Source organism: Ursus americanus, chromosome 21, assembly GCF_024610735.1.
Source record: "Ursus americanus isolate L20-20 chromosome 21, mUrsAme1.1.p, whole genome shotgun sequence".
Taxonomy (NCBI): domain Eukaryota; kingdom Metazoa; phylum Chordata; class Mammalia; order Carnivora; family Ursidae; genus Ursus; species Ursus americanus.
This window is the reverse complement of record NC_142147.1, coordinates 27,001,568-27,029,085: the sequence shown is the minus strand read 5'-3', so window position 1 is coordinate 27,029,085 and position 27,518 is coordinate 27,001,568. Positions and strand designations below refer to the sequence as shown.

General features: G+C 51.9%; 1 protein-coding gene across 1 annotated transcript; it reads left to right on the top strand.

Annotated features, from left to right (window-relative positions):
• The first annotated feature begins 714 nt into the window (after positions 1-714).
• CALB2 (calbindin 2) lies at positions 715-27,314 on the top strand. The gene is made up of 11 exons (XM_045810274.2): positions 715-867; positions 11,839-11,915; positions 14,417-14,506; positions 17,052-17,132; positions 20,613-20,669; positions 21,258-21,335; positions 21,817-21,872; positions 22,178-22,217; positions 22,570-22,623; positions 23,211-23,282; positions 27,070-27,314. The coding sequence occupies exons 1-11, from the start codon at positions 774-776 to the stop codon at positions 27,184-27,186; spliced, it is 816 nt and encodes a 271-aa protein (XP_045666230.1). The 5' UTR covers positions 715-773; the 3' UTR covers positions 27,187-27,314.
• The last annotated feature ends 204 nt before the right edge of the window (positions 27,315-27,518 follow it).

The window sequence follows — 27,518 nt, the reverse complement described above, 5'->3', positions numbered from 1 at the left end:
AGGGGAGGGCAACAACCAAGACCCAAGGGGACCGTGGAAGCCCCTCCTCCACTCCATCTGGACCCTCCCCGGGTGTCTCTGATACCAGCCGCACCCACCCCCCAACAAAGCCTGGAGAACTCTTGGCTTCTCCCCAAGTATGGGCTGCACTGAGGGACCATGAGAGCATGGGGAAGAGCTGGGTTCAAATCCTAGCTCTGCCCCTCTTTGCTGGGCTAGTCAAGTCATCATTTGAAATCTCAAGTCCCCTCCTCAGAAAAGTGGTCCCTGCTCTTCCTGCTGTGGAAGGCTCAGACGAGAGGAGGCCTGAGAGGGACCTAGTGAACCACGAAGTACAGGTGCTAACTACCTATCAAGCTCGTATTATTACTACTATTCCTGGCGTTGCCGTTACTAGTGTTATTACTACTGCCCCTGCTAGTAACAATACCGGGTGGCTGCACTCACGAAGGTCAGAGAGAGGCAAGAGCAGCCTCCCGCCATCTCCGCACCCAGGGGCGTCTGCTTCCCTGCCCACGCGCCAAGCGGTCTCCGTGCCCATGTGTGCCCCCCCTCCCCGGCGCCCCCTGGTCGAAAGCCCGCGCGGCCGCCGCCGCCCAGCCGAGACCCGGGCTGATTCCCTGAGCGCGCGCGCCCCCTGCCGGCGGCTGGGCGCCGGCGCAGCCTCCGGACCGTATATAAAGGCAGCGTGGCGCGCAGGACCTGGCCGAGTGCGGGAGCCGAGCTGGGCGCAGGGACAACGCTGTGCGCCTGAGGTCCTCGAGCCGCTCGCCATGGCTAGCTCACAGCAGCAGCCCCCTTACCTGCACCTGGCCGAGCTGACGGCGTCCCAGTTCCTGGAAATCTGGAAGCACTTTGACGCAGACGGTCAGTAGATCTCTCAACTTCTGTGCCTGTTCGCCCCTAGGGAACCTGCGGTGGAGGGGAAGGGGACAGCGCTGATAGGCAGGTGTACGTTTGCCCCAGGGGGTGTTGGGGTCACAAAGCCTGGCGAGGTCGGGGTCTGGAGTTTGGGAGACACCCGGCTGCTCAGGTGACAACTGTCAGCAACTTTTCTTCTCTGACATAGACGGCAGAAGCCCGCCAGCTTTTGCAGCCTCATTCTGGGCAAGTTGGAGCTTTCCCAGAGAGGAGGCCTGGGCGGGCAAGGCTCCCCATGATTCCCCCTGCCATCTTACCTTCCCCACCTTTCTCTTCAAGGTAGTGGCCTGCTTTCAGCTGCAGCAGCCACAGGTCTTCTTTCTTGGGGTTCTCCTTTTGTTTAAAACCAGCTTAGCCCCCCCCCTCCACTGTCCTGGAGTTTGGGGCAAGCTGGGGGATACTGAAGGGAAAGCCTGGGCCTCCCCAGATGAATTGGCTGGGAGCGGGAGTGGAGTGTGACCCCGGGGCCCTGAACACCCCTTGGGCTTCCTTCGCCCATTTCCCATCCTTCCTAGGTAAATGGGTCCCATACACAGCAGCGGTGGGTGTGGTGGGGGCAGGGTTGGGGGACCAGCCTGACATATTCCCTCACAGTGATAGTCCTGGGTGCTTTGGGTGACATCTCTGGGTGGAGGGAGGCGCAATCTTAAATGCCTACTGAGACACTGACTCACCCAAAAATCGAGGGTCGGACTGAGTGACCTTAGGAGGTGTCTCCCAATACTGGCATTCCAAGAGTCTACGATGGTCTGAATCAGGCATAAAGGGAGGCCCCCCTTTAGGAGCTTCTGATATCGTTCGAGACGTTTTCCCCACCCCTCCAAAAAAAACAAAGTGCTCTGATTCCCTTCTCTGAGGTCCTGGCTGGGATGGGCATCTCAAATGTTCGGGCATCTCAGACCACTGGCAGGGTGATGGCTTCGGGTGTTTATCCTGGGATTGACAGTGAGGGGGATGGGAACCAGAGGGAGCATCAGGGGTGGCTCACTTAATTCTTCTCTCCTCCTTTCCTCACCTCCTCAGGGCATGCAAGTGGCTAAACAGAGGCCCTCTGCCCAGAGTGCTTGGAGAGGCAAGGGTTAATGTCCAGTAAAGTTAATGAGTCAAGTTTTGTTCCCTTGGAGCCACCTGAGAAAGCTGGGTTGGGAGCCAGGCAGAGGACTGGGCAGGTAACCCCCGGGCTGGGACAGTGATCTGCCTGTGAATTACTGAAGGAGGTGGGTAGGTTGTTAAATCTGTAAAATGGGGCTAAGGAGGGGTTGTACTGCCGATCCCCAGCTTGTGCCATGAAACTGCCTTGGTGAAAAGGGCCGTAAGGTGCAGCCTCTTAGCATTCCAGATGACGTGCACATTCCCTAAGGATGCTTCTGCCCGTTTATCTGCACCAGAGACTTGCAGGATTCAAGGAAAGTTACCAAGTGGCCAAGGTTATACCACCGGCCTCCTGCCAGATGAGTCAGCTATAATAAACAGAGGACTCCATAGTTTCTGCTTTCCCCCTGTCCTCGTGGGGACAACCAAGAGCACTCTCAATAATCATGCAAATCCTTACATTTATCTGAGACCACATGCTGTTCCAAACACAATCACACCTTCTAGAGTCCCTGTGAGGCTGCTGGGCAGGCCAGCTGCTCCTTGCGCAGATGAGGACAGAGGCCCAAGCGGCGAGTTCTCTGAGGCTGCAGAGCACGGTAGTAGTGGAGCTGGTTCCTGGCCAGTGTTTATTCCCTGGTTTGGAGACATACGTTTGGGTTGGAAGAGGGGTTTTTCCGTGATGATTGGTACCATTTTCCTTCCCACTTGCCCACAGAAGAGCCTCTACCAGCCCCAGCATCGGAGGTGATGAGCCGTTCCTTTAATCTCAGAAAGGGGTCCTTGTGTTGGCTGGAGCACAGCTAAGCTAGCACTAGACTCAAGAGTCCAAAAAGCACCCCTGAAGCCATTGTGCCCCTGGCTCCCTCCTGCTCTCATGTGAAAGAGGAGCTGAATGCTTGCTCCTTGGTTCCTTGTCTACCAGATACCCCGTTGCCCTCTCTGGCCAATGCCTCAAGGAGGTCCTAAGGTCCTAAGACCTAACAGAGAAAGAAGACAAAGGGGCTTAACGATGCCAGAGATGGCACAGAGGCGATTTAGGAAAATGAGGATACAGACAAACTGGAACTCGATTGAAGGACCCGGAATTAGGCTGTGGACTGTCTTGCTCTGTACGTTCCTTACCCAACCCCTCCCACACACCCAAAGGCTGCTGGGGAGCTCACCCCTCTCCCCTGAGGCACTCCCTGCCCTACTGGGCCTCCCCCTTACTAACTCTGGCTTCTGTGTTCATCTGGGGGATTTCTTCCAGATACAGAGGCCCCCTGCCGCCTACAAATTTAAAGAGCTCTGGGAGGACTCTCCTTTGCAGCCCTCCAGGTCCCTGGAGCCCAGTTAGGCACAGCCCCCTGGGGAGGGAGCCACTGCCCCACTCCTCCTGGACACTCTAGGAAATAAAGACAAGGCAACCTTAGGAGAAGCTGGATGCCAAAGAGAGTGAAGATGGGACCGGGGTGGGGGTGGGGGGCTCTGATCCTCGTTCAGCCTGTTCCTAACCAGGAGGAAGAGTCATCCCGGTGACTTTGCCCTAAGAGTTAGATTCTTTTCAAAAATCCTCATCAGTCTTGTGGAGAAAGGAAAAAGTGGGGGTTTGGAGAGAGAGAAACTGCGACTCAGAGAGGCAAAGTTCTTTTGACAAGATCACACAGCAAAATGGGAGGGGGGGCACCCAGGAATCCTATCTCCTAGTGCCCTGTTCCATCCCTGGACTCTCCCTCAGCAGTGAGCGGAGGTCACACATCTGGGAGGGTTCAGATGTCATCTCTCAAAGGCAGAGGTAGGGAAGACAGCAGCCAAGCCCATGCTATGACCCACGTACCACCTCCATGCTCGGAGTGACCCTTGCATGGCTCTCCATGTCTGAGTCTGCTGTCCAGTGTTGCCTGGTCACTTCTGTCTCAGGAATGTCCTCACTCTGCAAGACCTGAGCAGCTGAGGGATGCCCAGCTCAGAGCCCACACTGGCCTGTCCGTGTGGTTCTGATCAGACGGGCCACCAGGCTCCTGTCCCACTGACGACCAGTAGGAATTTCCGTGGAGAGCCAAGGTGTGGCTCAAAAGGGAAAAAAACACCTTAGCCTTTAGAAGCCACTGAAATCACAGGTATAAGATGGGTTCTCTCCCAGAGGCCAGCAGACATTCTGGATCCAAACAGGGAATGCCACTCACCCCCAGAATCTATCTGACATACGTATGCCCTTACGTGTACAAAAAGTTAGATGAACAAGGGCGTCTATTACCGAGTTCTTGGGAATACTGAATATTTGAAGGGAAACATGCTTCACCAGGCAGGAGAAAAATGAATTGTACCAATCTCTCCAGGGGAATATTACACAACCAAGCAGAGTGAGGTGGAGCTTTTCCACTAATGTGGGAAAATATCCAAGATGTACTATTAAGATATTTTTTTAAATGGTACCAGCACACTATTACCGTACGAACCCATTTTCATTATTCACAAAGAGCGTACGCTGGAAGATATTTGAAAGAATACCACATGTTATAGGGAATAGACAATGGTGGTTCTCTCTACAGAGGGGATGAGGTAAAAATTAAAAGGTATTTGCTTTGACTAAGTTAATTCCTGGAGTGTTTGAAAATTTTATAAGAGCTTATGTTTCTTGGGTGAATCTGCAAAACAGTAAAGATGTGAAAAGATGTATATCTCCAGGTGTGGGAATCTGCACAGACTCTTCTGGGCATTTACCTGCCTCCAGATGGCCCTGGTGACGTGGGGGGTTCTCAAAGCCTCTTGCAGGGAGTGAGCCTCTTTCCCTATCCATAGCGGGCCTCGAGACCTTTGAAAGTTAGTGAGAAGAAGGCCCCGCCCTGTCTTCCCTCGTCTGTCCTCCTACACCCGATGGTAGTAACAGAAGCATCCCCCCAACCCTCGCACGATGAACACCTGCCAGACCTGAGCACCCAGGCAGGCCTGCCAGGGCCTCACTGCTAAGTCCGTGTGCCTGCAGGGAGAGGGGAGGAGAGCAAAGCCATAGGGCCTCTCCAAGGTGGAGAGACATCAGGGCAGCTTGCACTGGGATCCTATGTGAAGGCTCTTGGAACAGGAAAAAAGACTTGCCCAAACAGGGTCACAGAATACCTGGCGTATATTAAGTATTTACACAAACACTACAACATGCACAATGCACTATCACTGTGCTAGTCCCTAAGATGATTATAGGACTCCTAAAAACAATCACTTCTTGGCACAAGAAAGTCCGAGGGGTCCGGTGCGGGTAGTCGAGGTCAGAGCTGTCTTTTAACGTTGTCAGTGAGTCTCTGTGCGGTCTGTGTGTCTCATCTGGGACAGCAAGGGATGGGCTTGGGGGTCGTGATGGCAGGATGTGGGGTTCTTGGGGAGAAGCCTCCTGCCCCACCCAGGGTGAGCCCTAGGAATCAGTCCCTCCACTCCGTGTTCACCCCTAAACCCCCAGATGCTTTGCTAATGGTGCCCTTTGGTGTGGTGTGTCTGCAGCGTGCTGGGTGGCCCTGCGCCGGTAGCCTGCGTGTGCGCCCTGGGCCCCGCAGCCTGCCTCTGGGGGGATTGCACCAGCCAGGGAGGCGCTGTGTCTGTGAGGAGCTGGGGCTCCCCAGGGAGGCAGCCCTGGGACCAGTTTTCACAAACAAGACGCGTATGCCCGCCTCACCAGGGCAGCCACCAGCCCAGGGAGCCGACCTCCCTCCCCTCTCACCTTGTTTGTTCCCCTCCAGACATGAGCGGCTGTCCTGGCTGAACTCCGGAGGGAGGTTTCCAAGGCTAGGAAGACCCCTCAGGGAAATCTCTTCCAACACCTGGGGAGCCCGGATTACTAGAGCAGGCGTGAGGCTCTTCAAAAATAGTGCCTCTCCTGGCAGCTCTCCTGGCCCGTGGCATCCCATGCCCGCCTTGGCCCAGCCGGGCCCATCTGGGGCCTCTGGCCTTGCTTGGCCCTCCCCCGCTCCTCCTGGGCTCTCTGCTGTCCAATCTGCCCCAGCCTTCTGGCCTCCCCCAAGCCTGGGAACCGGCCCAGCGTTGGGCTGCCAGATGTCCACAGGCCCAGGGCCACAACCACTGTGTCTGAAGCAGCATGGCCCAGAAACACAGACTAAAAGTCAGGTTTGAACATTCTGTGTTTTTTCAGCCCTGGAAGCCACTGGGAGAAGAGTGTGCAGGAGCGTGTGTGTGTGTGTGTGTGTTCATATGACTGACAAAGAGAGCCACGACAAATGCAGGTGTGGGCAGAGGTCAGCCATGGGATGAACAGGACACCAGGCTGTGGGCTGTGCCTAATCTCTTTTCCCCTCAAACTCCTCCTCTCCAGCATCCTCACCGGTCTGCTTACTGGAGACCAGATGGGGTGGGGAGGGGACGCTCCTTGTAAACGGTGCGTACCCCGGAAAGTAATATGAATATCAGGGCGGCAATCTGAGGAAGCCAATTTCTTGCCCCAGAGGGTGGGGTTTGACTGTCCAGAACAGCGCTCAGCCTTGGGGGGTAGAGGGCTATTCACCTTTCCATACATTTGAACTCGGATAGACAACTAGGTGGCTTGGTCTCAGGAACACTTTCTTAACGAGAAGTCTGAAACCTGGCAACTCCTGTCCTGGATTTCTCTAACCTGTGCATCGCGGGGAAACACGGACTGCTGTGTGCTACTGCGGCGAGGCCCATAGTTCTCAAACTTGAACGTGTAGGAGGCCTTCTGAAAACACAGACTTCAGGGTCTCACTCCCAGCGCTTCTGCCTCGGGAGTTCTTGGGTAAGGGCTGGGATTCTGCATTTCTAGCAAGCTCCCAGGTAATTCCAATGCTGCTGTTCCACAGACCACGCTTGAAACAGCAAGCCCTTATCCTCCAGACCTACTAAATTAGACTCTCCACTTTAATAAGATCCCCAGGTAATTCTTGGACACCTTAACACTTGAGACTCACCATAAAACGGTCCTTAACCCTGACTGCACGTTAGAATCACCTAGAGAGCTTTGAAAACAGGCCCACAAGAAGTCCCCACCCCATCAATTAAATCAGAAGTTCTAAGGGTGGGGCCCAGGCAATGGTGTTCTAAAAGCTTCCAGGTGCCCCTCGTAGACAGGCTGGGCTGAACACCAGTGCTCTCTACTCTTTGAGCTGAAGAGTTTACAGCCACGGACTGGGTCAGAGGACAGAGGTTAAAATGATGCTTTCCATTCATGTGAGTTCTACATTTTCCAGAATGTTCTTACAACATTACCTCGTGTGGCTCTCACAACAGCTCCATAAAGTAGAAAGGGCATAAACGGTTTTCCCATTTTAGAGGTCAAGAAATAGAGGCTCAGAGAGATTGACTTGCTAGCAGAATTATACCTCTTACTCAGGTTTCTCTTACCTGCTCAATTGTCAGAAAATCTGTACACACGAATCTCAGTGTCTCCAGCGGGGGTGGGGGTGGGGGGCAGAGCATCCTTCGATCAAGGCTTTCCAGGTGCCTGTGATCAGCAGACTTCCCGCTAAGCTTGCACAAAGAAGACAGACAAAGGGCTCAATTCCAGGACCCTAAGATCCTGACCTGAGCCAAAATCAAACACTTAACCAACTGAGCCACCTGGGCACCCGCAAGAAGTGTTGTCTCAGTTTCAACTGGGGGAAACTGAGGCACAGTGGTGGTGAAGAATGGTAGCAAGAGTACAATAAGGAAAGACACAGGGTCCCTGACTCCCACCCAGCCCCCTCTTCCTAATGTTCTCAGGATGTGGTTTGATAGGAAGGTAAGGAGTGGTGGTTGCTATGGTAACCACATTCTTATCAGTGCCCGTCCACAGGAGATTTGCTTGGTGGCCAGTCACCCCACGCCCTGATACAAGGGTCAGAGAAAAAGCAATCCATTTGTCTAGTGCTGAAGTCCGCTCTGGAAGGATGTAGGTCAACCCATCCTCCACCCCAGACAGGGATAGCAGCTACTGCCTGGGGGATGGATGGGGTGGCTCTGAGGGAGACCAAGTAGCAACGGCCTTTCCCCCCAGTGATGGAGAATGCCTTTTCTGGGCCCCACAGCCCCTGGCTCCCTATCCGATCTCTGCCCCTCTCCCTCTGCCTTCAGCCGGTAGCTCCCGGTAATTCTTGTTAGGCTGCTGTGCCCCACTAGACCATGAAATGCTCCTGGGGAATAAGCCCACATCTAGGACTTGTCTATCGCTCCCCGAGCACCGGGCACAGAGTCGAACTGTTGTTTACTTCCAACAGTATAGGTCTGTTGAATTGAGCCACCTTTTGTCTCTTTGTTGGGAGCACGGAGAGGAAGTGGTGGTGGGATTCCTAGCAGGGTGCGAGGGGCTTGCCTGCCTCTGGGATGCTCCCACTGTCTAGGCTGTGCCAGGTGGGTTCAGGGAGGGGAACTCTTTCTACCGTGGCACCCTCCTTGCTCCTCCCCTCCCCCCGCCCCCCTGCTATTCATTCCTCCCTTTCTGCTCCTCTGCCCAGTAGCTGGGGCTTCTCAGAGAGGCCTTCCCTGCCCACCCCATCCCCACCCAATTAGAACATAAGCCCCATCCTGGCAGACCTTGTCTAGCTCACTTTTACACCCCTGGTGCCTAGCATAGCACAGAGCAAAGTGGATGCTCAAGAAATGTTGAGTGAATAAACGAATGAATGAATGAAACCTACATCAGGAATTAGGATACTCCAATTCTGGTCCTGCCTTGCTGTGTGTTCCTGAATCCATTGCTTACCTTCTCTGTGCCTCAAGTTTCTTTGTCACAAGAAGAGGATTCTCCTCTGCCCTGTTGTGATCCTGTGTGTCTGGAAGGATTGTGACAACTTGGAAGACGGGAGCTCGATCTTGTACGTTGTCATATCCCCCCTCCGTGGCAACCTACACAGGGCCTGACACATAGCTTTCAAATTATCGCCTGAAACAAAGAAAGAAGCAAATATGCTTTGAAAAATTGAAAGTGTTGTATCTGTGAGCCGCTACTGATGTTCACAAGTGTCCATGCTCTCCTGCTGGGCAAGGCGCTGGCTGATTGTCTGGTTTGGGAGGTTATTAAACCACCTTAAAACCCTTCTAGAACAAGAATAAACATAAATACGTTTATTCTTTGTAAGTTTCAGAGAAACCCCAAGGAAAAGTTGGGTCATACAGGTCTGTACTTTTCTCCTTTTCCTCTTCCTGTTCATATTGCTGGGGCATGGCTCAGTGCTGGCCTCACCTGCTTTGGCCTCCTTCTGCACCCCACATCTTCCCGGCCTAAGGCAAGCAGCTCAAGGCCAAGGTGTTCCCCGGCCTGGGCAGCCGGCAGAAACACCAGCCATGGTGGTAATGACCGCTGGCATTTTGGAGGCTCACCGTGGGCCAGCACAGTCCATGTGTTCTTACCCCCATGGAGTCTTCACTGCCAACCATAGGAGGAAGGCACCCTCATTATCCCTGTTTCATAGGTGAGGAAACAGTTCCAGAGAGGTGACATCCCAGAGCGAAGCAGTGAGTAATAGAGGCAGGAGAGGAACTGGGTGTGGGTGCCTCTGCAAGAACTGTGGGTAGCCCGCCCCCACCCCCCTCCATAGCAGGTGCCGGAGCTGGTGGGGAAGTGGCAGAGCAGGGCCGGCTCTGAGGGTGGGGAGCGGGGACGGTCAGAGCTGAGTGCTGGCCTGCTCCCTCGAACCCATCCTCCCAGATCACTGCAGGGAGTGACGAGGAAGAGAAAAAGCACTTGTTCCTTCAACTCAGAGGCATCATCAACTAGACTGCCTTCTGCCTAGAAAGCCCTTGGCGCTTCCCCTCACGCCCCCTCTCCAGCTGACCTCACAGGCCATTAGACACACGCTCGTGAAATTCCAACGATCCCAAGAATGGTGACCACCCTATGCCAGGGAAAAAGGGGAGCTCAAGTCCCCTTTCCCCGTCCCCTAAATATAAGCACATCTTTTACCTGCAGACAAAAATACATCATTTATCTCACGGGCGGCTCGCCATGCAATGTTTATTGTCGCATCTTCTCCACTAGGGGGCGCCTGTGCGGTTGTTTATTGGGAATCTAAATTCTCAGGGGGTGCTGGGGGAGAGGGTGGGAAAAACCCCCACCCCATACCACCCTCAAAGGCCCCGATAAATGCGCCTTTTTTATTTTCTTTGTTTCGTTTGTAATTCCATTTGCCCTTGAAGGAAGCTACCAGTTGACTAGTCTCTACAGCAGCCTTGCTCAATCATTTTAAATCAGATTTGAAACTTGACTTTAGGCCAGTGGTTTCCAAACAGGCTGCACATGGAAATCACCTGGGGAGATTAAAAAAAAAAAATCATGACGTTTAGTTCACACCCCAAACCAATTACATCAGCGTGTCTGGGGGTGGGAGCCAGACATCCATCTTTTTTTTTTTTTTTTTTTTTAAGATCCCAGGAGATTCTAGTTTGGGGGAGCACTGCCTTCGGCCTGTCTGATTTCCCACCCACAAATGCCTCCTCTCAATCACAGCAGGGACCAGTGACCTTGGCCATGGGCTCAGCTCACCCAGTCTCTAGGCCTTCTGGGTTCAAGACTTGAGAACGTAAAGGCCCTCTCACCACTTATGTGATCTTCAAAGTCAGGCACTGGCCTTGGGGCCCGGTCCTGATCATTGCAGTTTTCATCCGGATTCATTCCATCTTCTACACAGGTTCTGGTCAATGAACTGGAAACAACAGCCAGATTTACGGTCCACTCATAATGGGCGCGACGTGGTGAGCTTTACATACGAAGTCCCATTTAAGTGTCATAACTCATTTTGCAGCTGACACAGGTTAAATGACTTTCCCAAAGTCCTACAGGCGGTGAGTGAGCAGAACAGGGTTTTACTCTGCATTCACAGACCTCGCAGCCTCCTCCGTTCATGGCCACGAAGCAGGTCACCTCCCTTCCTCATAATCCCGTGACCGACACTCGCAGGTGCCCCCAGACCGAAGGACAGACACCCTGCCTTTATCTTCCCACTCTTCCCTTCTGTTAGTTTCCCAGAGCTGCTCTAAGTGCCACAGACCGGGTAGCTTAGAACAACAGAGGTTTTTCTCTTACTGTTCTGGAGGCTGGAAGTCCAAAACTAAGGTAGCATTGCTTCCTTCCGGAGGCTCTCGGGGACAGTCCTTCCGGGTCTCTCTGCTAGCTCCTAGCGGTTGCCAGCAGTGCATGGCATTCCTTAGCTTGGAGATACATCACTCCAATCTTTCTCTTTACATCGTCTTCTCCCCTATGTGTCTCTCTGTGTCTCCACGTGGCCTTCTTACAAGGACACAAGTCATTGGATTAGGGCCTTCCCTAATCTCATATGGCCTCATCTTAACTAATTACTCTATTTCCAAGTGAGGTCACATCCTGAGGTTCTAGGTGGACATGGACAGGGGAGCCGGGGGGACACTCTTAACTCAATATACCCTCCCACTCCAGAGACCCAAATTCTGTCTCGGGCCTCATTCGCTCCTGTGATCAGGGCCTGCCACCTGCTGGCAAGCCCGGATGCTGATGACGTGTTGCCCCCTGTTGCATTTCAGCTCCTGCTCCTTGCCCAGCCAGTTGCGGACAGTTCCGGCTCTGCCCACTTCTACCAGCTTGGCCCAGATGCTGGTCCCTCCCAGTGTTCTGACTACTGAAAGCATACCCCAAAGACATGCGGTTACTAATCTCGCAGCTATACAGTTGCAAACACCCTGACAGCAGGACCCACATCCCTAACGCTGCACGGTCTGAGGCCAACCCACACACCTGCTTGTTGACCAGTGAGGAGAAGTTCTCCATAAAGCCCCTGACTTCCCCGTCCCCTCCTCCCCAATCAGTCTTACTATTCAGCTCTGAGGTCAATTGGTTTTTTGTTTTTTGTTTTTTTTGCTTTGCTTTCTTCACAGGAAATGGGTATATTGAAGGTAAAGAGCTAGAAAACTTTTTCCAAGAGCTGGAGAAGGCAAGAAAAGGCTCTGGCATGGTAAGCCCAGTACTCTGTCCCATTGTTTGCTTTTTCTATCATCCTGATCATGGCTTTCGTCAACATTGTCTGTCCCAAGCTGTGCGTCTCCTAAGCTAGCCTGACATCTCTGGTCTTGACCTTCAAAGTTTTTCTTTTACTTGTAAGGATTTTTTTAGTTGGACTAATCCCTTAAAAAGAGAACCTTCCTGCAATATCTTTGGGTGTCTGGGATTGAGAGGAGTTCACGAATGGATACCAGGGGTGACTGAACCCCCCCAAACTACAAAGCTTTGTGTCTGTGTATATGCATATAAAAGCTTTTTTTTTTTTTCCCTAAGGAATAGTCCAGAGCCTATCTAAGATTCTCAGGGGGTCATGACTCAATTGGATGCCTCAGGGGTTTGAAGTGTCTTTACCCTAGACCAAAGTTTCTCAGCCTTGGCACTTTTGACAGGGCTGGATAATTCTTTGTTGCTGCGGGGCTGTCCTGCACGTTATAGGATGCATACCAACACCACTGGCTAAATGTCTCGAGAAATTACCAAACATCTCCTGTGGGGGGGCACAGAATAATCCCCATCAGAGAACCACTGTTCTAGACCAACTGAGTCTGGAATCCTTAGCGAGGACCCAGAGGAAAACAGGATTGCTCCAAACCAACATCTGAACCAGATGGCACGGACTGGCCTCATTCATGGGGGTGTCAGACTGCCTTTCTTAGCCTGCCTGAAGCAACTCCAAATCACGTCCCAGCCCCTTGATGGCAGGGTCCCTGTGGGGCCTGTAGTCACAAGCTGGCACTATTAAGTTCACTAAAGCCTGGGGAGGACTGTCTGAAATACTGAAAAGCTGAGGTAATTGGAGCCAGTTTACTGGGATTCCCACGTCTGGTTCTCAGATACAGACAGTCACCCATTATCTTCCTCCAGCTCCCGCTGGTCCTCTGGGGGTCTCCCCACTCTCCCCTGCCGTGTGTATCTTGGCCAATCCACTGCTTCTTAGCAAGTCCTCGTGGGGCAGTTTGGGAGATGAGTCACAAATCCACTGGCGAGCTCCTGGTCCAGAGCCCCGCAGAGCGCCCCAGCGAGCAGGAGGTCCAACCATGGGCTTAGGCGATGGTGGTGATTCATGGGTTTGTTTATCAACTGTGCCCCCATCACCCCTCATTACTAGGGTAATGAAGCCTGCATCACAGAAAACACAGGCTTCAAAACTGATTCTGGGATCAGGGGGTAGGCGGAGGAATGTGTTTTTATGAAGTGCTTCTAGTCTGAAATTTTAGTCACTCCCTTCCTCAGACGGCATCAGGGGTGATTCTCAAGTCTGTCAACAACAATCTCAACTGACACCATCCAGGATGGGTGTTCAGAGCAGCTGTTATAGGGCAGAAGGAATATTGGCCTTGGAAGCCGAGCCACGAGTTCCAGTTCTAGCTACACCAGCGGGTGACCTCGGGAGAAGACACTTCACCTCAGCCTGCACTGGTGTGTAGAATGGACAGGCCACACACCTCACGGGGGCTGTTGTGAAAGCTACATCGGCTGACCCCATTGGTGATAGGGGCCTAGGATCGTTCCGTGCGCACTTGTTAATGTCAGGCAATAAATACTGATGAATCAATCCTGGCAAACTGAAACCGGTTCCCAGGTAGAAAGCAATAGAAGGTATACAGAAAAGACTCCTAACCTGAAGACTTGGTAGAATTGCCCTGGGCCCAGTCCGAGGAAGCGTCCAGCCCACCCAGAAGCCATCAGAGAAGGCAAGAAGAGGCATCAGTGGCTCGAGCAGGCTGACCGTCGCTTAGGGATGAGGAAGAGCGCATTAATGCACAGAGTCATTTAGCAACCCCCCAAACAGGCCAAGATTGGAGAATTTCAGAGAGCCTTAGATTTAAGGTAGGCAGTGATGGGCTAAAGGAACTCTTGAACTTCTCTGCCTTTGGAGTAGTCACAATAATCTAACAGATCATTTAAATTACCCTCAGCTATACGAACACTTTCTCCTCACCTTCCTCCCGGCATAAAATCAGAGTGAAAAATGTCACGAACTGCCTTTAGACCTGAAAGAAGAAAATGTGCGATTTACCTTGCTCGGGGGCAGTGCTAGAACCTACTGGGGGGTCCTGGAATAAGTCAGGTTGTATGAGAAGCTGCCTTGGTAAAATGTTGGGGCCTCAATTCTCGCATCTGAGTGATGGGGATAAGTCCTTGCCGTTCTGATAAGAGCTCTGGTTTATCCCATCTCAAAGGCAGAGGGGCAGTTTAAACGCATGAATTACATGGGAAGGGGGGATATGTCCTCATGTGACCGAGCCTCAAAGGAGAGATCGCTTGGACTTGGAGGGATCTTGGGAAGGAGAAGAGAGCAGCCCTGACCACTCCAAGCGTCGGCGGCCCGGTTCTGTGGCAGCAGATTTGGGGTGCAGAATGATTCGAGCCACTGGCGCACCGAGTGGGTGAGGGATCTGTGGCTCCCGTGGGGCCCGGCAGCACAGTCAGCCCCCCTCTGTCTTTCCCCAGATGTCAAAGAGTGACAACTTTGGGGAGAAGATGAAGGAGTTCATGCAGAAGTATGATGAGAACTCGGACGGCAAAATCGAGATGGCGGAGGTGAGCCCCCGTCCCGGCCAAGAGCTCTTGGGGGGGGGGGGTATCTGTCGTGTCTACTCCACCAAGCACAAGTGTCCTTCTAGGCCTCTAAATGGGGGGTGGTCTGGAAGCCCCACCCCACCTCCAGCACTGAGGCTGACCGACGGGAACAGGTGGGACTTTCTCTTTGTCCCACAAGGAAAGAAGCGACAAACACTGGCCTAAGACAAGGATGGAGACCTTACGTGCTCTCAGGGTCCCAGCAGCTACTGCGAGGCTGGAGAACAAGAGTTTTCATGCCCCCCGAAAGGCATTCCAAAGGCAACAGTTTTACTTACCTGCTTAATGTTTAAACGTGTAATTTACATGTATAGCATGTATCATTTATATGAAATATATATACACATACTCATACACTTATATTTGCATAAATACACATTGCTAAGACAGAAATTGAGACATATTAAAAATGTAAAGAGTGTATCTGAGCAAAAATTGATTCAAATGGGGCAGTGCCAAACCAGAAGCAGTTAGGAACACCCCGCCAACAGTAGCTGGGGAAAGACTCTTACAGAGAAGAGGCGGGAGCAGAGCAAGGAGATTATTTGATTGGCTATAGTTCAAGCGGTTGCGTTATGTGGGAACGCCTCGTTGGCTGTTCTGACCGCTTCAGCTTGGGTTTGTTCACATAGGCTACTAAGGTATTAGGGCCACCTCTGTTTAATGGCTTCCTGGTTTAATTAAACAACTTATGTATATACACATACACACACATACATTCATACGTACACAGTACATACACGTGTGTGCCAGCCTAACCAAATGCCTCTGGCCATCGGTGTGTGGTGTGTGGTCCAGGGCTCACAAATAACAATAGCAGCCCAGGAATGAGGGCATAGCCCCTCCCAGGGTGGGATGCTGCCTTAGGTCAGTGCCCCGGAAGCAGAGACTGAGACAGAGATTCAAGTGGATGGGGTCTCTTGAAAGAGAACTCTCAGAGAAAGAGAAGAGCGCAGCAGGAAAAGGCAGAGGAAGGAGCTAAAGGAAGGATGTGGTCTCAGCTGGAGCCGGGTCTTGTCCTGATCTCACCAGGAGCTCTGGGGTGTGAATTGTGCCACAGTTGGTCTCACCTTGGGGCAAGGGATGGGGTGGTCCTTTGTACCCCCAGTTCAGTCATTGGACACAGGCTGCCCCCTCCAGGTCGGGGAGGTGGAGGTGGGGGACTGGGGCAGCGGGGGTTTGTTGGAGGGCAGCTCTGAGCCATTAGCAGACATCCTTCACAGCGTCAGGGATGGCCCACCAGCCTAGCTAAGGGGCATCTGGGAAGGGCACCAAGAGCATAGATGTCTAAGCTGCAAATCTCAGAAAATCCTGACTCAAATGGGCTTAAACCAGGGGTCACCAGACTTTTTTCTGGAAAGATCCCGATTATGGTAAATGTTCTAGGATTTGTAGGCCATATAGTTTCTGTCACAATTCTTTCAACTCTACCACGGTGGCACAAAAGCAGCCACAAACGGTATGTGAATGAATGGGCATGGCCATGTTCCAAGACAAGTTCATTTATAGAAACAGGCACTGGGCCAGATTTGGCTCATGGGCCATTGTTTACCTACTCCTGGCTTAATCCATGAGAGGCTCCTAATGAGACAAGCCATGGGAAGGGATGGTTCCAGATGAAGGAGGCCAGGTCCCCAGCCCTGCTTCTCTGGAGTTCTCTACCCACCCACACCCCACCCCACCCCGCCGCCCCAAAACAGCTTCATCCTCGGGCTGGTCTACTGTTCCCTCCATCACATCTGGATACACCCATGTCCTGATGCAGAAAGGATGCACAGCATTTGGCCCCTCCTGGGAGCAAGGAAACCTGGAGTACTTTGAGCAGACCTCCCCTCACATCTCAGTAGCCAGAACTCGATCACATGTGTGCTCGTAAGCCAGTCCTGGGCAAGGGAAATGGAATTAGCACATTTGGCTGACTCAGACCAATCAGGATTTGCCTGTGACCCAAGGAAGCGGGAGGGAGCAAAAGAAGTGGGGGACAGCCAGCAGTGTTTGCTGAACAAGGGTATTTTTGCATTTTCTAAAAATCAGATTTGTTGAGGTGTAATTTACATACAGCAAGCCGCGTTGATTGGAAGAGCAGAGTTCTGTGAGATTAGATGTTGTGCACAGCCATGTAATTACCACCACGATCGAGATACAGCATTTCTATCACCGTTAGGAATCCCCGGCAACCACTCATCTCAGATTAGTTTGCATTTTTTAGAATTTTATATAAATGGAATCACCTGTTAAGTATTCTTTTGAAGACTGGGTACTTGTATTTTTAAAGGGGCATCACTGTCTGTCCCTCCAGCGGCTCACACCTAAGATGTGGGGCGACCCAGATGCCCTTCTCAGAACATCCTTCTCCCCTTTTGAAGGGCTGTTCCGAGGAAGAAAAGCAAAATGCAGCTCCCACGCTGCCTTGCCGCTGGCCATTCACCACCCTCCCTCTAGGCAAGTCTGCCCCGCTCCCAGGTGGGCCGTCTGTAACGTCTCTGTCACTCTCTGGCCCCCACAGCTGGCGCAGATCCTGCCGACTGAGGAAAACTTCCTTCTGTGCTTTAGGCAGCATGTGGGCTCCAGCACCGAGTTTATGGAGGTGAGGCCAAGGCGCTGCCTTTCTCCCGTATTCGGAGCCAGGTCCATCCCCTCCCACCCCCCCCACCCCCCGCAAATGCCTGGGAGTGGTCCCCTGGGCGATGCTAAACCCCTTAGAGCTCCACTACTCAGTGTGGTCCCTGAGTGCGTGTGAGAAACAAAAAGTCCCTGACCCCCTGACGCACAATCTACACGTCAGCAAGATCTCCAAACGATACGTGCATGTGAGATTGTCCAGGATACGGTGAGAAGTAAGTATGGGCAAGTACACGCTTATCTCCCCTTTGGGAATTGGTCATGGGCATTACATCTTACGTTCTCTGAGAAATCCTGCAGCGAAGAGACCTGTTTCATGTCATTTGGCTTCCAGATCTCACATACTTTGTTCTCAATAACATTGGTGTCCCCTGAAGTCAGGGTTGCAAGGAGCATGTGTGGGGAGCGTGGATTTATGTGCCATCCCAAAACTGGAAAAGCCTGGGGTGGGTGGGGGGACTTCAAGTTTGCAGATTCTTGACTGTGGTCTACATGTCAGTTGCCCCCCCTTTAAAATAGATCTTTGCAACAGAAATTCTTTGAAATCTTCAAGTGAAGGAGACCATCCAAACTCACGTTTCTTTTTTTGAGTAATATTCAACCGATAGATGAAACCATGTGAAATTATTGATATCTGACAATTTTTGATTTACAAAAGTTGGAAATTCCATATGGTTCAACCAAATACATTACTAATCCTGATGCCCAGCAAACTAAATTATTTCTTGGTATTTTTCTGGACTCTGCACCCTAGCTGGTCAATATTATGTGTCCCTCAGAGTGAAACTCAACCCATACCCGCCACACACTGCCTGCTATGATAATGACTGGCCTTCAACTTGACTCGAGTTGCCTGTCCTCCTGTTAAATCCATGTCGAGACACCGGTAATCCCTTCCCCGTGATTTACTGCCTAAAACGAATGGAGAGTTAGCCCAGAACCCCACACGGCTTGGAGTTCCCCACATGGGTAGAAAGTTGGTTAGAAAACCGATTCTCAGGGCAGAAAAGTCATTTTTTAAGTGGCAGCTTGCCTAAGCATCAGATATGGATTTAATTTTATGATGCTTTAAAGGATTTTCTCCAGTTTTTCCCAGATGGCAAGATTCCACAAGCTGGTCATCGACATTCTGGATTCTGTTCTTACTCCTTCTCTTGCCTGTCTCGGGGAAGTCTGCATCTCCTTGTCAGACTGCCGCTTTTGTGAGCCTTGATTTTTCTGTCTGTAGAAAAGGGAGCGTTATGCCTGATGGTCCCCACCGTGATGGGGACGGAGGCAGCCAAAGATTGGCCGCTCTTCCACCTCTGATCTGGAAAATAGGGATGACGATAGTTTGTGGGGGTGAGGCAGCTGGAAATGCTTAAAGAGAAGCAAAAAATACCTTTCTCTGTCTCTGTCCCCCTCTCTCCAAGTCATTAGTGGTTTCTCTCTGCGTTGTTGGCATGATTCCACATTCTTATCTGTCTTTATCCTTTAATCCACAGTATAACTGCTGGGCCAACACCCCCATCTGAGTTTCCCGGGACCCCACCATCCCACAGCACCACCCTCCTGGGGTTGGCCATTTGTTCCATTTTTATGAGCTGGAAACATGAATTGGTCCCTCTGCCGCCCTAGAAGGCTAGTGCGGGCAGATAGCTCCATCCCACTGCTAAGCACAACATTGTAATTTCTAATTTTAGTGACGCCTCAGGATTTCTTTGAGATTTCACAAAGCCCAGGTCCCTTGAACTCTTTTCCTTGAATGGGAAGAGAATGACCCACTGATGCAGGAGCACAAAGTGCTGGAGGGAAGAGAAGTGAGCGACGAGAGCCTGGGGTGGGGGCGGGGCCAGGGAAGGCGGGAGGTCAGACCGGCTGGGAGGATCTCTGCCCCCCAAAAAAAGCAAAAAGCAAAGTGATGCTTTGCTCTGAGTGAGGACTGGGGTCCCTTCAGGTTACCCTCCTTTAAAAAAAAATATATATTTTATTTATTTGTCAGAAAGAGAGAGCACAAGCAGGGGTACAGCAGGCAGAGGGAGAAGCAGACTTCCAGCTAAGCAAGGAGCCCAGTGCGGGGATGGATCCCAGGACCCTGGGATCATGACTTGAGCCGAAGGCAGACACTCTATGGAGCCACCCAGGCGCCCCAGGTTACCCCCCTTTTAGGCAACTTAGGGAGTATCTGCCTTTTTTCCCAGTCAAGACTCAGATGAACTAAATTCTAAGGCACTAAGTACATGCAGATGGTTGGTAAAGTCATATTTGTAAATCTGCACGTATTAGTACTTTCTCAGGGTTAGGCTTTCTGGGCACAGGAAGGAATATTTGGATGGAACCAAAGCATTTTTCCCCCAGAGAAAAGACACTCCCCTGATCAAATACCATCTATCCAAGTTGTCTGTGGTATAAGTCTACCCTTTTGTTGGGATTTGCTCATGTCTTATAACTTTTTTATAAAATCAGGATCCAAAAAAAAAAAAAAAACTACCAAATTTCCTGAGCCACCACTATCTCATGAGAATTACACAGCCTTGCTTGCTGGTATGGAAGAAAGATCCTCGGATATCTATAAACTCACCCTCCGGACAATAAAAGGGAGACATGACATGGAGAAGGGAAGGGACGCAGGGATCCAAATTTGGCAAAACAATGAGTGCTTGCTGATTCTTAGTAAACCAGGTGACACCTGCGTGCGTTGTGCATTTTGGAGCCAAGGGAGAGGAGAGAAAAAGTCAAGGGAAGAAGTCTTGAAAGAAAATAGAAGAAATTTGATCAGGCTGACCAACATAGCTCAAAGATTCGGGGAAATGGGGCCCTCTGGATTGAGTAGACAGAGGGCTGGTTTCCTTAGAAAACAGAGAAAGGAATGCTTTTTACCACCAGATGGGGAGTAGCCTTGGGATAGTCTAAACAAGCTGAGGACACTACCAATTATCCCCCCGAGACGTGGATGCTGCGTGCCCCATGATGGAGGGATGGATGAGGGAGCACAGTGACAATGAACCAAAGCCTAAGTCTGCCCCTTCCAGAAGGTTCTTACTCTTGCCCCAGGCCCCACCCAGAGAATGAGAAGCTTCCAGAGCAGTAGAGGAACATGCTGTATACCCACAGCAAAAATCAGATCCACCAGAGCCTAGTGCTAGGTTGGTTAGCACCGTAGAAAGCCAGAACCCTGTCCAAAAAAACAAAAGAAAACCATAACCCTAGTTACAAAATGATTCAAAAAGAGACCCAGGCCAGTTAGAGTAGGGAGACATTCCTTTTCTGTGTGACCTTGGCCAAGACACTTTCCCCCATTTCTTCATCTGTGACACAGAAGGGAATGGGCTAGACCATCTCCATGTCCCCATCCCCCGGTAATACTCTTGAACATCAAGACCCAACCTGGTCCATTAAAGGGAATTGCAAGGAGGCTCATAGATGTCGACAGGTCTTTGCAAATAGGTTGGCGTTCCCGTTGCAGGCTTGGCGGAAGTATGACACAGACAGAAGTGGCTACATTGAAGCCAATGAGCTCAAGGTAGGATGGGCCTTGGGAAGGGTATAGAAGGCACGGAGAATGGGACTGAGGCCAGAGTGGTGGTAGGTTTAGGGAACCTGGGAAGGGAGGAGATGTTGGGTGAGGGACATGGGTTTGTGGTCTGCTCAGGAACACTGAAGCCCGGCTCCGACTCTGTGGACGTGTTCAGGACGGCCATGTGAATCAGTAGCGAGGAGCCGCAGGGCCATGGAGACTGACCAGACTGCACCCCTTCGCACCTCAGTGCCCGGGATAGGCACCTTCAAGGCAACTGCAGCAGATGGGCCTCCTGGCTTGTACAATCTACCCCATCACTCCTCGGGAGCTAGCGATCCCCAGGCACTGCGTAGCCCTGTGTCCTGGGGGCTCTCTGAGGCCCCAGAGCCAGTTTCTACCTGTTGCATCCAGGTGCTACCTCCAGGCCTTCATGGTCATTCCACAAGCCTCAGGGATTAGGGAATTATAAGGGACGTAAGCCATACAAATGGTAGGCCTCCGAAAACAATGTTGACTGATTGAAGGAACAAGTAATGAGGGAGGGGCTGACTGACTGAGTCAGGAGCTCTGAAGGGGCCTTTTGTGTTCTAGGGATTTCTGTCTGACCTGCTGAGGAAGGCGAACCGGCCCTATGATGAACCCAAGCTGCAAGAATACACCCAAACCATTGTGAGTGGGCAGAAGGGTCCCTCCCCCCTCCAGAGGCACAGGACTGGGGCCCCCAGCCAGAGGGATTCGGGGTTCAGGGTCTGTTGTTGGCTGATTCTTCAGGCCCCGGTGAAGTGACTCCCAGTGGCGACTGGCAAAAGGCTTGCCGGTCCCTGGCCCCACACACCCTCTGTCTGAGATCCTCATGGAGTGAGGAAGAGACGGAGCATCTGTTTCCATGACAACCTCCCCAGCTCTGGGAGAGGATGGGCTTGGAGACGGGTGTTGGCCTGCCAGGCTTCTGGGGCCCCGGCCCTGAGAAGGGGAGGGAGGGGCAGGGACAAATTTAGACCATGCTGGTCTCTGGCCTCCAGGTGACCTCAGAGGGGGCAGAGCACACCCACCCATCTCCCTTCCTCTCCAGTCCAAGGGGATGGCGGGTCAAGGTCCCACATGAGAGGTCAAAGCCAATCACCCAGGCACCTCTGTCTGTCCCCAACAGCTACGGATGTTCGACTTGAACGGGGATGGCAAACTGGGCCTCTCGGAGATGTCCCGGTAAGTGCCCGAGCCCACCCCAGGGTCACTTTGCCCAGGACCTCTGCAGACCATTCCGTGCCACCCTCCCTGGCTTGAAGACCAGTCGGTGGGGAAAGTGACAGGTCAGGTGTCACGAAGCTCAGGACGAAGCTAGATAGAATCTCTGCACCTCCGTGTCTGCCTCCCTCCTTGTAGAACTTGCCACTAATTCCTCAGTGCTCAGAGACGGTTTCCAGAACTACAGGCTTCCACATCCCCCCACTTCCCCGTTGTTCTTGCCTCTACTCTGTCTCCTAAGCTCTGCTCTAACACTTCCTTTCCAGACTCTTGCCTGTACAGGAAAACTTCCTGCTTAAATTTCAGGTAAAAGAGCCACTCTGCTTTTCTTCAATTCCTTCCTTCCCTCATCCCCACGCACTTCACTCTGCCACCCTCCCGTCCACCCTCCAGCACACACGTGCACACACGCAGACACACACGCTCACTCACACACATGCAGCCACATGTACTCGCCTGTACATGCATGCACACACGCACATACATGTGCACACACTCACACATGCACGCACATATGCGCTCACTCACGTGCACACACACATGCGCTCATTCATGCACACACAAGCACATGCACTCACTCGCTACGCACACTTGCACGCGCGCACACACACACTCTTTCTCTCTTTTGCTTCTCTCTTTAATACCTCGGGCCTTACAGGGCATGAAGCTGACTTCAGAGGAGTTCAATGCGATCTTCACATTTTATGACAAGGTAAGAGCGAGAACAGCGTGGGAGGGAAAGGCAGGGGCCCCCTCAGCAGGGGTGCCCCCAGCCACATGGCTTCGCTTTGTCTTTCAGAGTAAGGAGGGGTTCAGGACTGCTCCCTCGCTGCCAGCTCATAAATGTGCTTTGGAGCCAACTGTTTTGCTAGGAAGTTGGGAGGGAGAGGACCTCCTTACCGCCCATCACCCCTTCCTTTGCTGCCCCCACCTGTGTGACTCCGATAGTCTTCCTTATAACCAAAGCGTGGGGACTAAGCTTTACATAGCCCCTGTGTTCATCCTGACATCTTAGGGAGTTAGCTAAATGCTTCTGGAACCTCATAGTTTCAATGCAAATGAAAAACCCCGGAATGCAAATTTGCCCTGACGTGCGTGCGCACCATTCCTGCCTTGGCTGGGGAAGTCAGCAGTGAGGTGTTACTTTGACACGCACGGTATGAACGCCTTCTGCACAGAGGAGGGGGAAGGTCAGCCCCTGCAGGCTCCCTGAGAAGAGTTGGGGGACTCAGGAGGCCAGGTCAGGGGTGGTGGGGCCTGATGCTAGAGCTCTGTGCTGCCTCTGCCCCCCCCCCCCAGGACGGGAGTGGTTACATTGATGAGAATGAGCTGGACGCCCTTCTGAAGGACCTGTATGAGAAAAACAAGAAGGTAAGCTAACTGAGCCCGCAGACCTAGGCAGGTGGCCCTAGGGCAGGAGAGAGGCTCCTGAGGGAGGGGGGAGCTGGAAAGGAATGGAGGGGTGCATTTTGCTCTCCCCTGATCACTCAGAACTAGGCAATGGCAGTTTGGGGGCTGTTGTTTTGTTTCTGGCTGGATGACTGGTGGGTTGGTTGGTTTCTTTTAATTGTAGTAAAATACACACGATACAAAGTTGAGCATCTTCACCATTTTTGAGTGAACCTTGAGCAGTACTGAATACATCCACACTGCTGGGCAGCCACCACCACCACCACGTCCAGAACTCTCTTCCTCTTGCAAAACGGAAACTCTGTGCCCAGTAAACAACCACCCTCCACTCCTCCCTCCCCCGGCCCCCTGGTCCCCACCATTCTACTTTGTCTCAAATTTGACTTCTCTAGATACCTCCTAGAAACAGCGGCCTTCAGGACTTGTCTTTCTGTGACTGGCCTACCTCACTGAGCATAACGTCCTCTGGGTTCGTCCATGCTGTAGCAATGCTGATGTCCTTCCTTTTTAAGGCCGAGTGATATTCCAGTGTTTGTGTCCACCACCTTTTATCTGTTCATCCATCAACAGCCACTCGGGGTGCTCCCACATTTTGGCTCTCTGGAGTGATGCGATGACGAGGCACTGGCAGCCTGACTGCCATCAGAAAAGATTTCTCCGGCAAGGAGAGATTTGGGAGAACCTCTGAAACAAGTAATATTATATATTAACGGAATTTAAATTTTGGGAAAAAAAAAGTTTTGGGAAAGAAGGGGCCGGTGGGAGGTGAAGCTATTTCTCCCTCTGCCTCTCCCCCCACCTGTGCATGCACGCTCACTCACTCTCTCAAATGAATAGATAAAATCTTAAAAAAAAAAATAATAAATGCAGAGTCTGGAGGTGGGCAAGAGGCTAAGAGCCACGGAAGCATTTGTTTCCCTCAAAGAAAAGGCAAAAGGTGGTGAACGGAACTATTACTTTGCCTGGTGGCATTTCTTCCCAGATAGACCTCGGGCGGCAGCAGGCTCGTCCGTCTGGGTGCATGGGGTCGGGGCGGGGGGCCCGCAGGAGGACCAGGAGCCCGCAGTTGTCTTTGCAGCCGCCTTCCTTCACCTCCTGGAAAATGCCTTTTTCTGAGCAAATGGTTTTGCTGTTTTCTTTAATTAGATGATGAATGCTCCATACTTCCTCGAGTTGCCTAACCACTTTGGCTGCCAGGCAAAAGCTAAATTTACTGCTCAATTTCAGGGGAAAGAATTCACTGCAGCCTCTGTCTGCCCTTCCAGCTGCTTTCTGACCACTTCATCTTTGTCCTGAATATCATTCTTCATTTCTTTCATCCCACATTTTTTTTTGTTACCTACAAGTGCTTTTTGAAAGAGGCAGAAAATAAATTGTAAGTAAGCACATACTTCTTAGAAAGAAGGATGTCTTCACCAGGTATTTGAACTTGATAGGCTCTTTCCTGGCACCAAACTAGGAGAAAGTTATCTATGCACCCTTATGTGTCCAGGGAATGTTGGGCATTCTAGTGGAAAATATCTTTAACTGTAATTGTATTAATGAGGCATCATTATTCTCCATATGGCCCTGCTCTGCACCCGAGGCTGATCGACCCTGAAGGCAAGCATAAATCTGGAGAGTGACCTGAATTTTCTGCTTATCACCTAACTAGGCTTTCTTTCTTTCTTTCTTTCTTTCTTTCTTTCTTTCTTTCTTTCTTTCTTTCTTTTTTTAAGATTTTATTAATTTATTTGTGAGAGAGAGCACAAGCAGAGGGGTGGGGGGACGAGCAGAGGGAGAAAGAGAGGGAGAAGCAGACTCTTCGCCAAGCAGGGAGCCCGACACGGGGCTTCATCCCAGGGCCTCGGGATCATGACCTGAGTCGAAGGCAGACGCTTAACTGACTGAGCCATCCAGGAGCCCCCAGGTTCTTTCTTAGTTACCACAAAATACAACTGCTATGGCCGCACAGGTTCCCTCAGATGTGGAGACAGAAACAGTCAGGTGTTGGGGCTAGGAAGCAACTCCGAAGGCTGGAGAACAAGGATATTAATACAGTCGTTTACCTGGGAGTCTTCCACCTGTACTGAGCTCAGGATGAGGCCCCTGGGGATGGAGAGCATGAACCACTAGAGCAAGCCAAGGACTGGAAACAGCAGCACGTGTGCTGGGAAGGGAGCGGCTGTTTTTAGCGGATGCACATGGCAGACGCGCATTCCATTTGGATGGTGCGAGCTCTGTGATACGGATTCTGAGCAGATTCATGTTAGAGGCTCCTGAGGGACAGGCTGGGGAGATCAAACCTCAGTATTTCTCGCCACTCCTGAGGGCACTGCAGCTCACTAAAGCGTTCCTCAGCTTCGAGCAGAACTTCGAGACGTAGAAAGTGAGCAGCCCTCTCCCTTCATGCTGCTAAGATTCTTGATGCCACATTGAATCAGGGTGGGGGCCGCGGTGGTTCTCCAGCTCCAGGATGATCGATGGGGTCCCTTCCTTGGCTCCTAATTAGAATGGTATTACGAACTGGGTGATATTTCCAGGGACTTCACAACTTTAGGGAAGATGCTCCCCAAAGCTAGTGATGCTTGCAGAGTGCCCTCGGGGTGGGTGCTGGCACAAAACCAGGCATCAGTAACGTGAGGGGATGTCCTGAGACACAAAAAAGGACTGACCTTTGCGCACCAAAAAAAGAGGTGACTAAGGACAGGTGAGCCAGGCAAAGAATTAGACAGACTTCAGGACTCGGGAGACTAAGGGTACTTGTGGCTGCAGAGTTGGTCCAGTCCTCTGGCAAATACCATAGTTTTTGCTTCAGTTTTTTCATTAGCTGAACGGAGATAAAGACCATTAGCCTGAAAGGGGAGGTGAAAAAAAGAAAAAGGGAGGAAGGAAGGAGAAAGAAAGATCTGCCAACATTTTCAAGACAAGAAGACAAGAGGGAAGGGGCAGGGGAGGGAGTGTGCAAGGGAGGGAGAGAGGAAGGAAAGGAGACAAAAAGATAGTACAAGTGATCGATGGCTTCGCTGTATTTCAGACCTATTATTTGTATCCAAAACAATTACTGTAAAGCATGTATTCAACACAAAGCATATTAGGTATCGAAGTTCTGTTTAATGTTGGCCTCCATTTTACATGAGATGGTGGCCCTATGTCCGTGGGTCACCTGTCTTTGTGGCCTCTGAAGGGCCACAGAAGCCACTGAACAAGAAGTAGGCAGGTGAGCTTTGCCGCTGGAGGAGGCAGGAGTTAGGATTCCTTGTTTAAATGGGTGAGGTTTAGGGAAGTATGGTCCCTGGGGCCCACAGACAAGACCAGGGAGCTTCCCAAACATTCTCTTCCTCACCTGCAAAGACCCACACCGACTACCGGAGGCCCAGGGAGGTGGGGAGTTGATACAAGTCATGCAGAGATAGGGACTAGCCGATTTTGGAGTGCATGCTATGTGTCAGGGGCTGTGCTACGCCGTGTTCGCATTCATTCCCTCAGCTAACCCTCCTAACACCTCAATGAGGAAGATCCTGTTCGTGTACCCATTTTACAGATGAGGCAGCTGAGATGAGACTCTGAAAGGTTGAATATTTCCCCCAAAGCAATGCAGCCAGTAAGAGAGAGAGGGTTTCACGCAGGGCTTTCTGACTCCAAAGCCCATGTTTGCTGGGGTGGGAGAAGAGAAAGGTTCTGGCGGACCTGTTTGTCAATGAGCAGATGGGACGCTCTGCGGGAGCCATCCAGTGAGGGGCTCTAACTCTCTCCCTGTGTCTCCTAGGAAATGAATATCCAACAGCTCACCAACTACAGAAAGAGCGTCATGTCCTTGGCTGAGGCGGGAAAGCTCTACCGCAAAGACCTGGAGATCGTCCTCTGCAGCGAGCCCCCCATGTAAAGGGGGGCCAGGGGCCGTTTCTCCGTCTCCCCCAAACCCTGCCCCCGCTGCCCTGCCACTTCTCCCCGGACCCCGAGATCGTGAGCGCCCCTCCTCCGCCCCTGCCACCTGCACACACCAGCCTGCAGAGCAGGAAAGAAGGGATGGAGGGTGGGTTGCTGACGGGCCTCCGGGAGCCCGGTCCCAGCTCCCCGGACCTGACCTGACCGGCACGCCGCTCTGCCCGCAGAAGGGCACCACCCGCGTGGGCGGTGGGCGGGGCATGGGCGGAGCTTCCCTGCCCCTCTTCGCTGTGCTACATGAGCTCCTCTGCTGTATGATCTAGGCTTCTC

Bases quoted from the DNA above. Each gene is read 5' to 3' on its own strand.
- CALB2 (XM_045810274.2), top strand. From the start codon at position 774: ATGGCTAGCTCACAGCAGCAGCCCCCTTACCTGCACCTGGCCGAGCTG. The intron at 11,916-14,416 runs GTAAGCCCAGTA...GTCTTTCCCCAG, and splicing joins CAAGAAAAGGCTCTGGCATG to ATGTCAAAGAGTGACAACTT. The intron at 22,624-23,210 runs GTAAGAGCGAGA...CCCCCCCCCCAG, and splicing joins TCTTCACATTTTATGACAAG to GACGGGAGTGGTTACATTGA.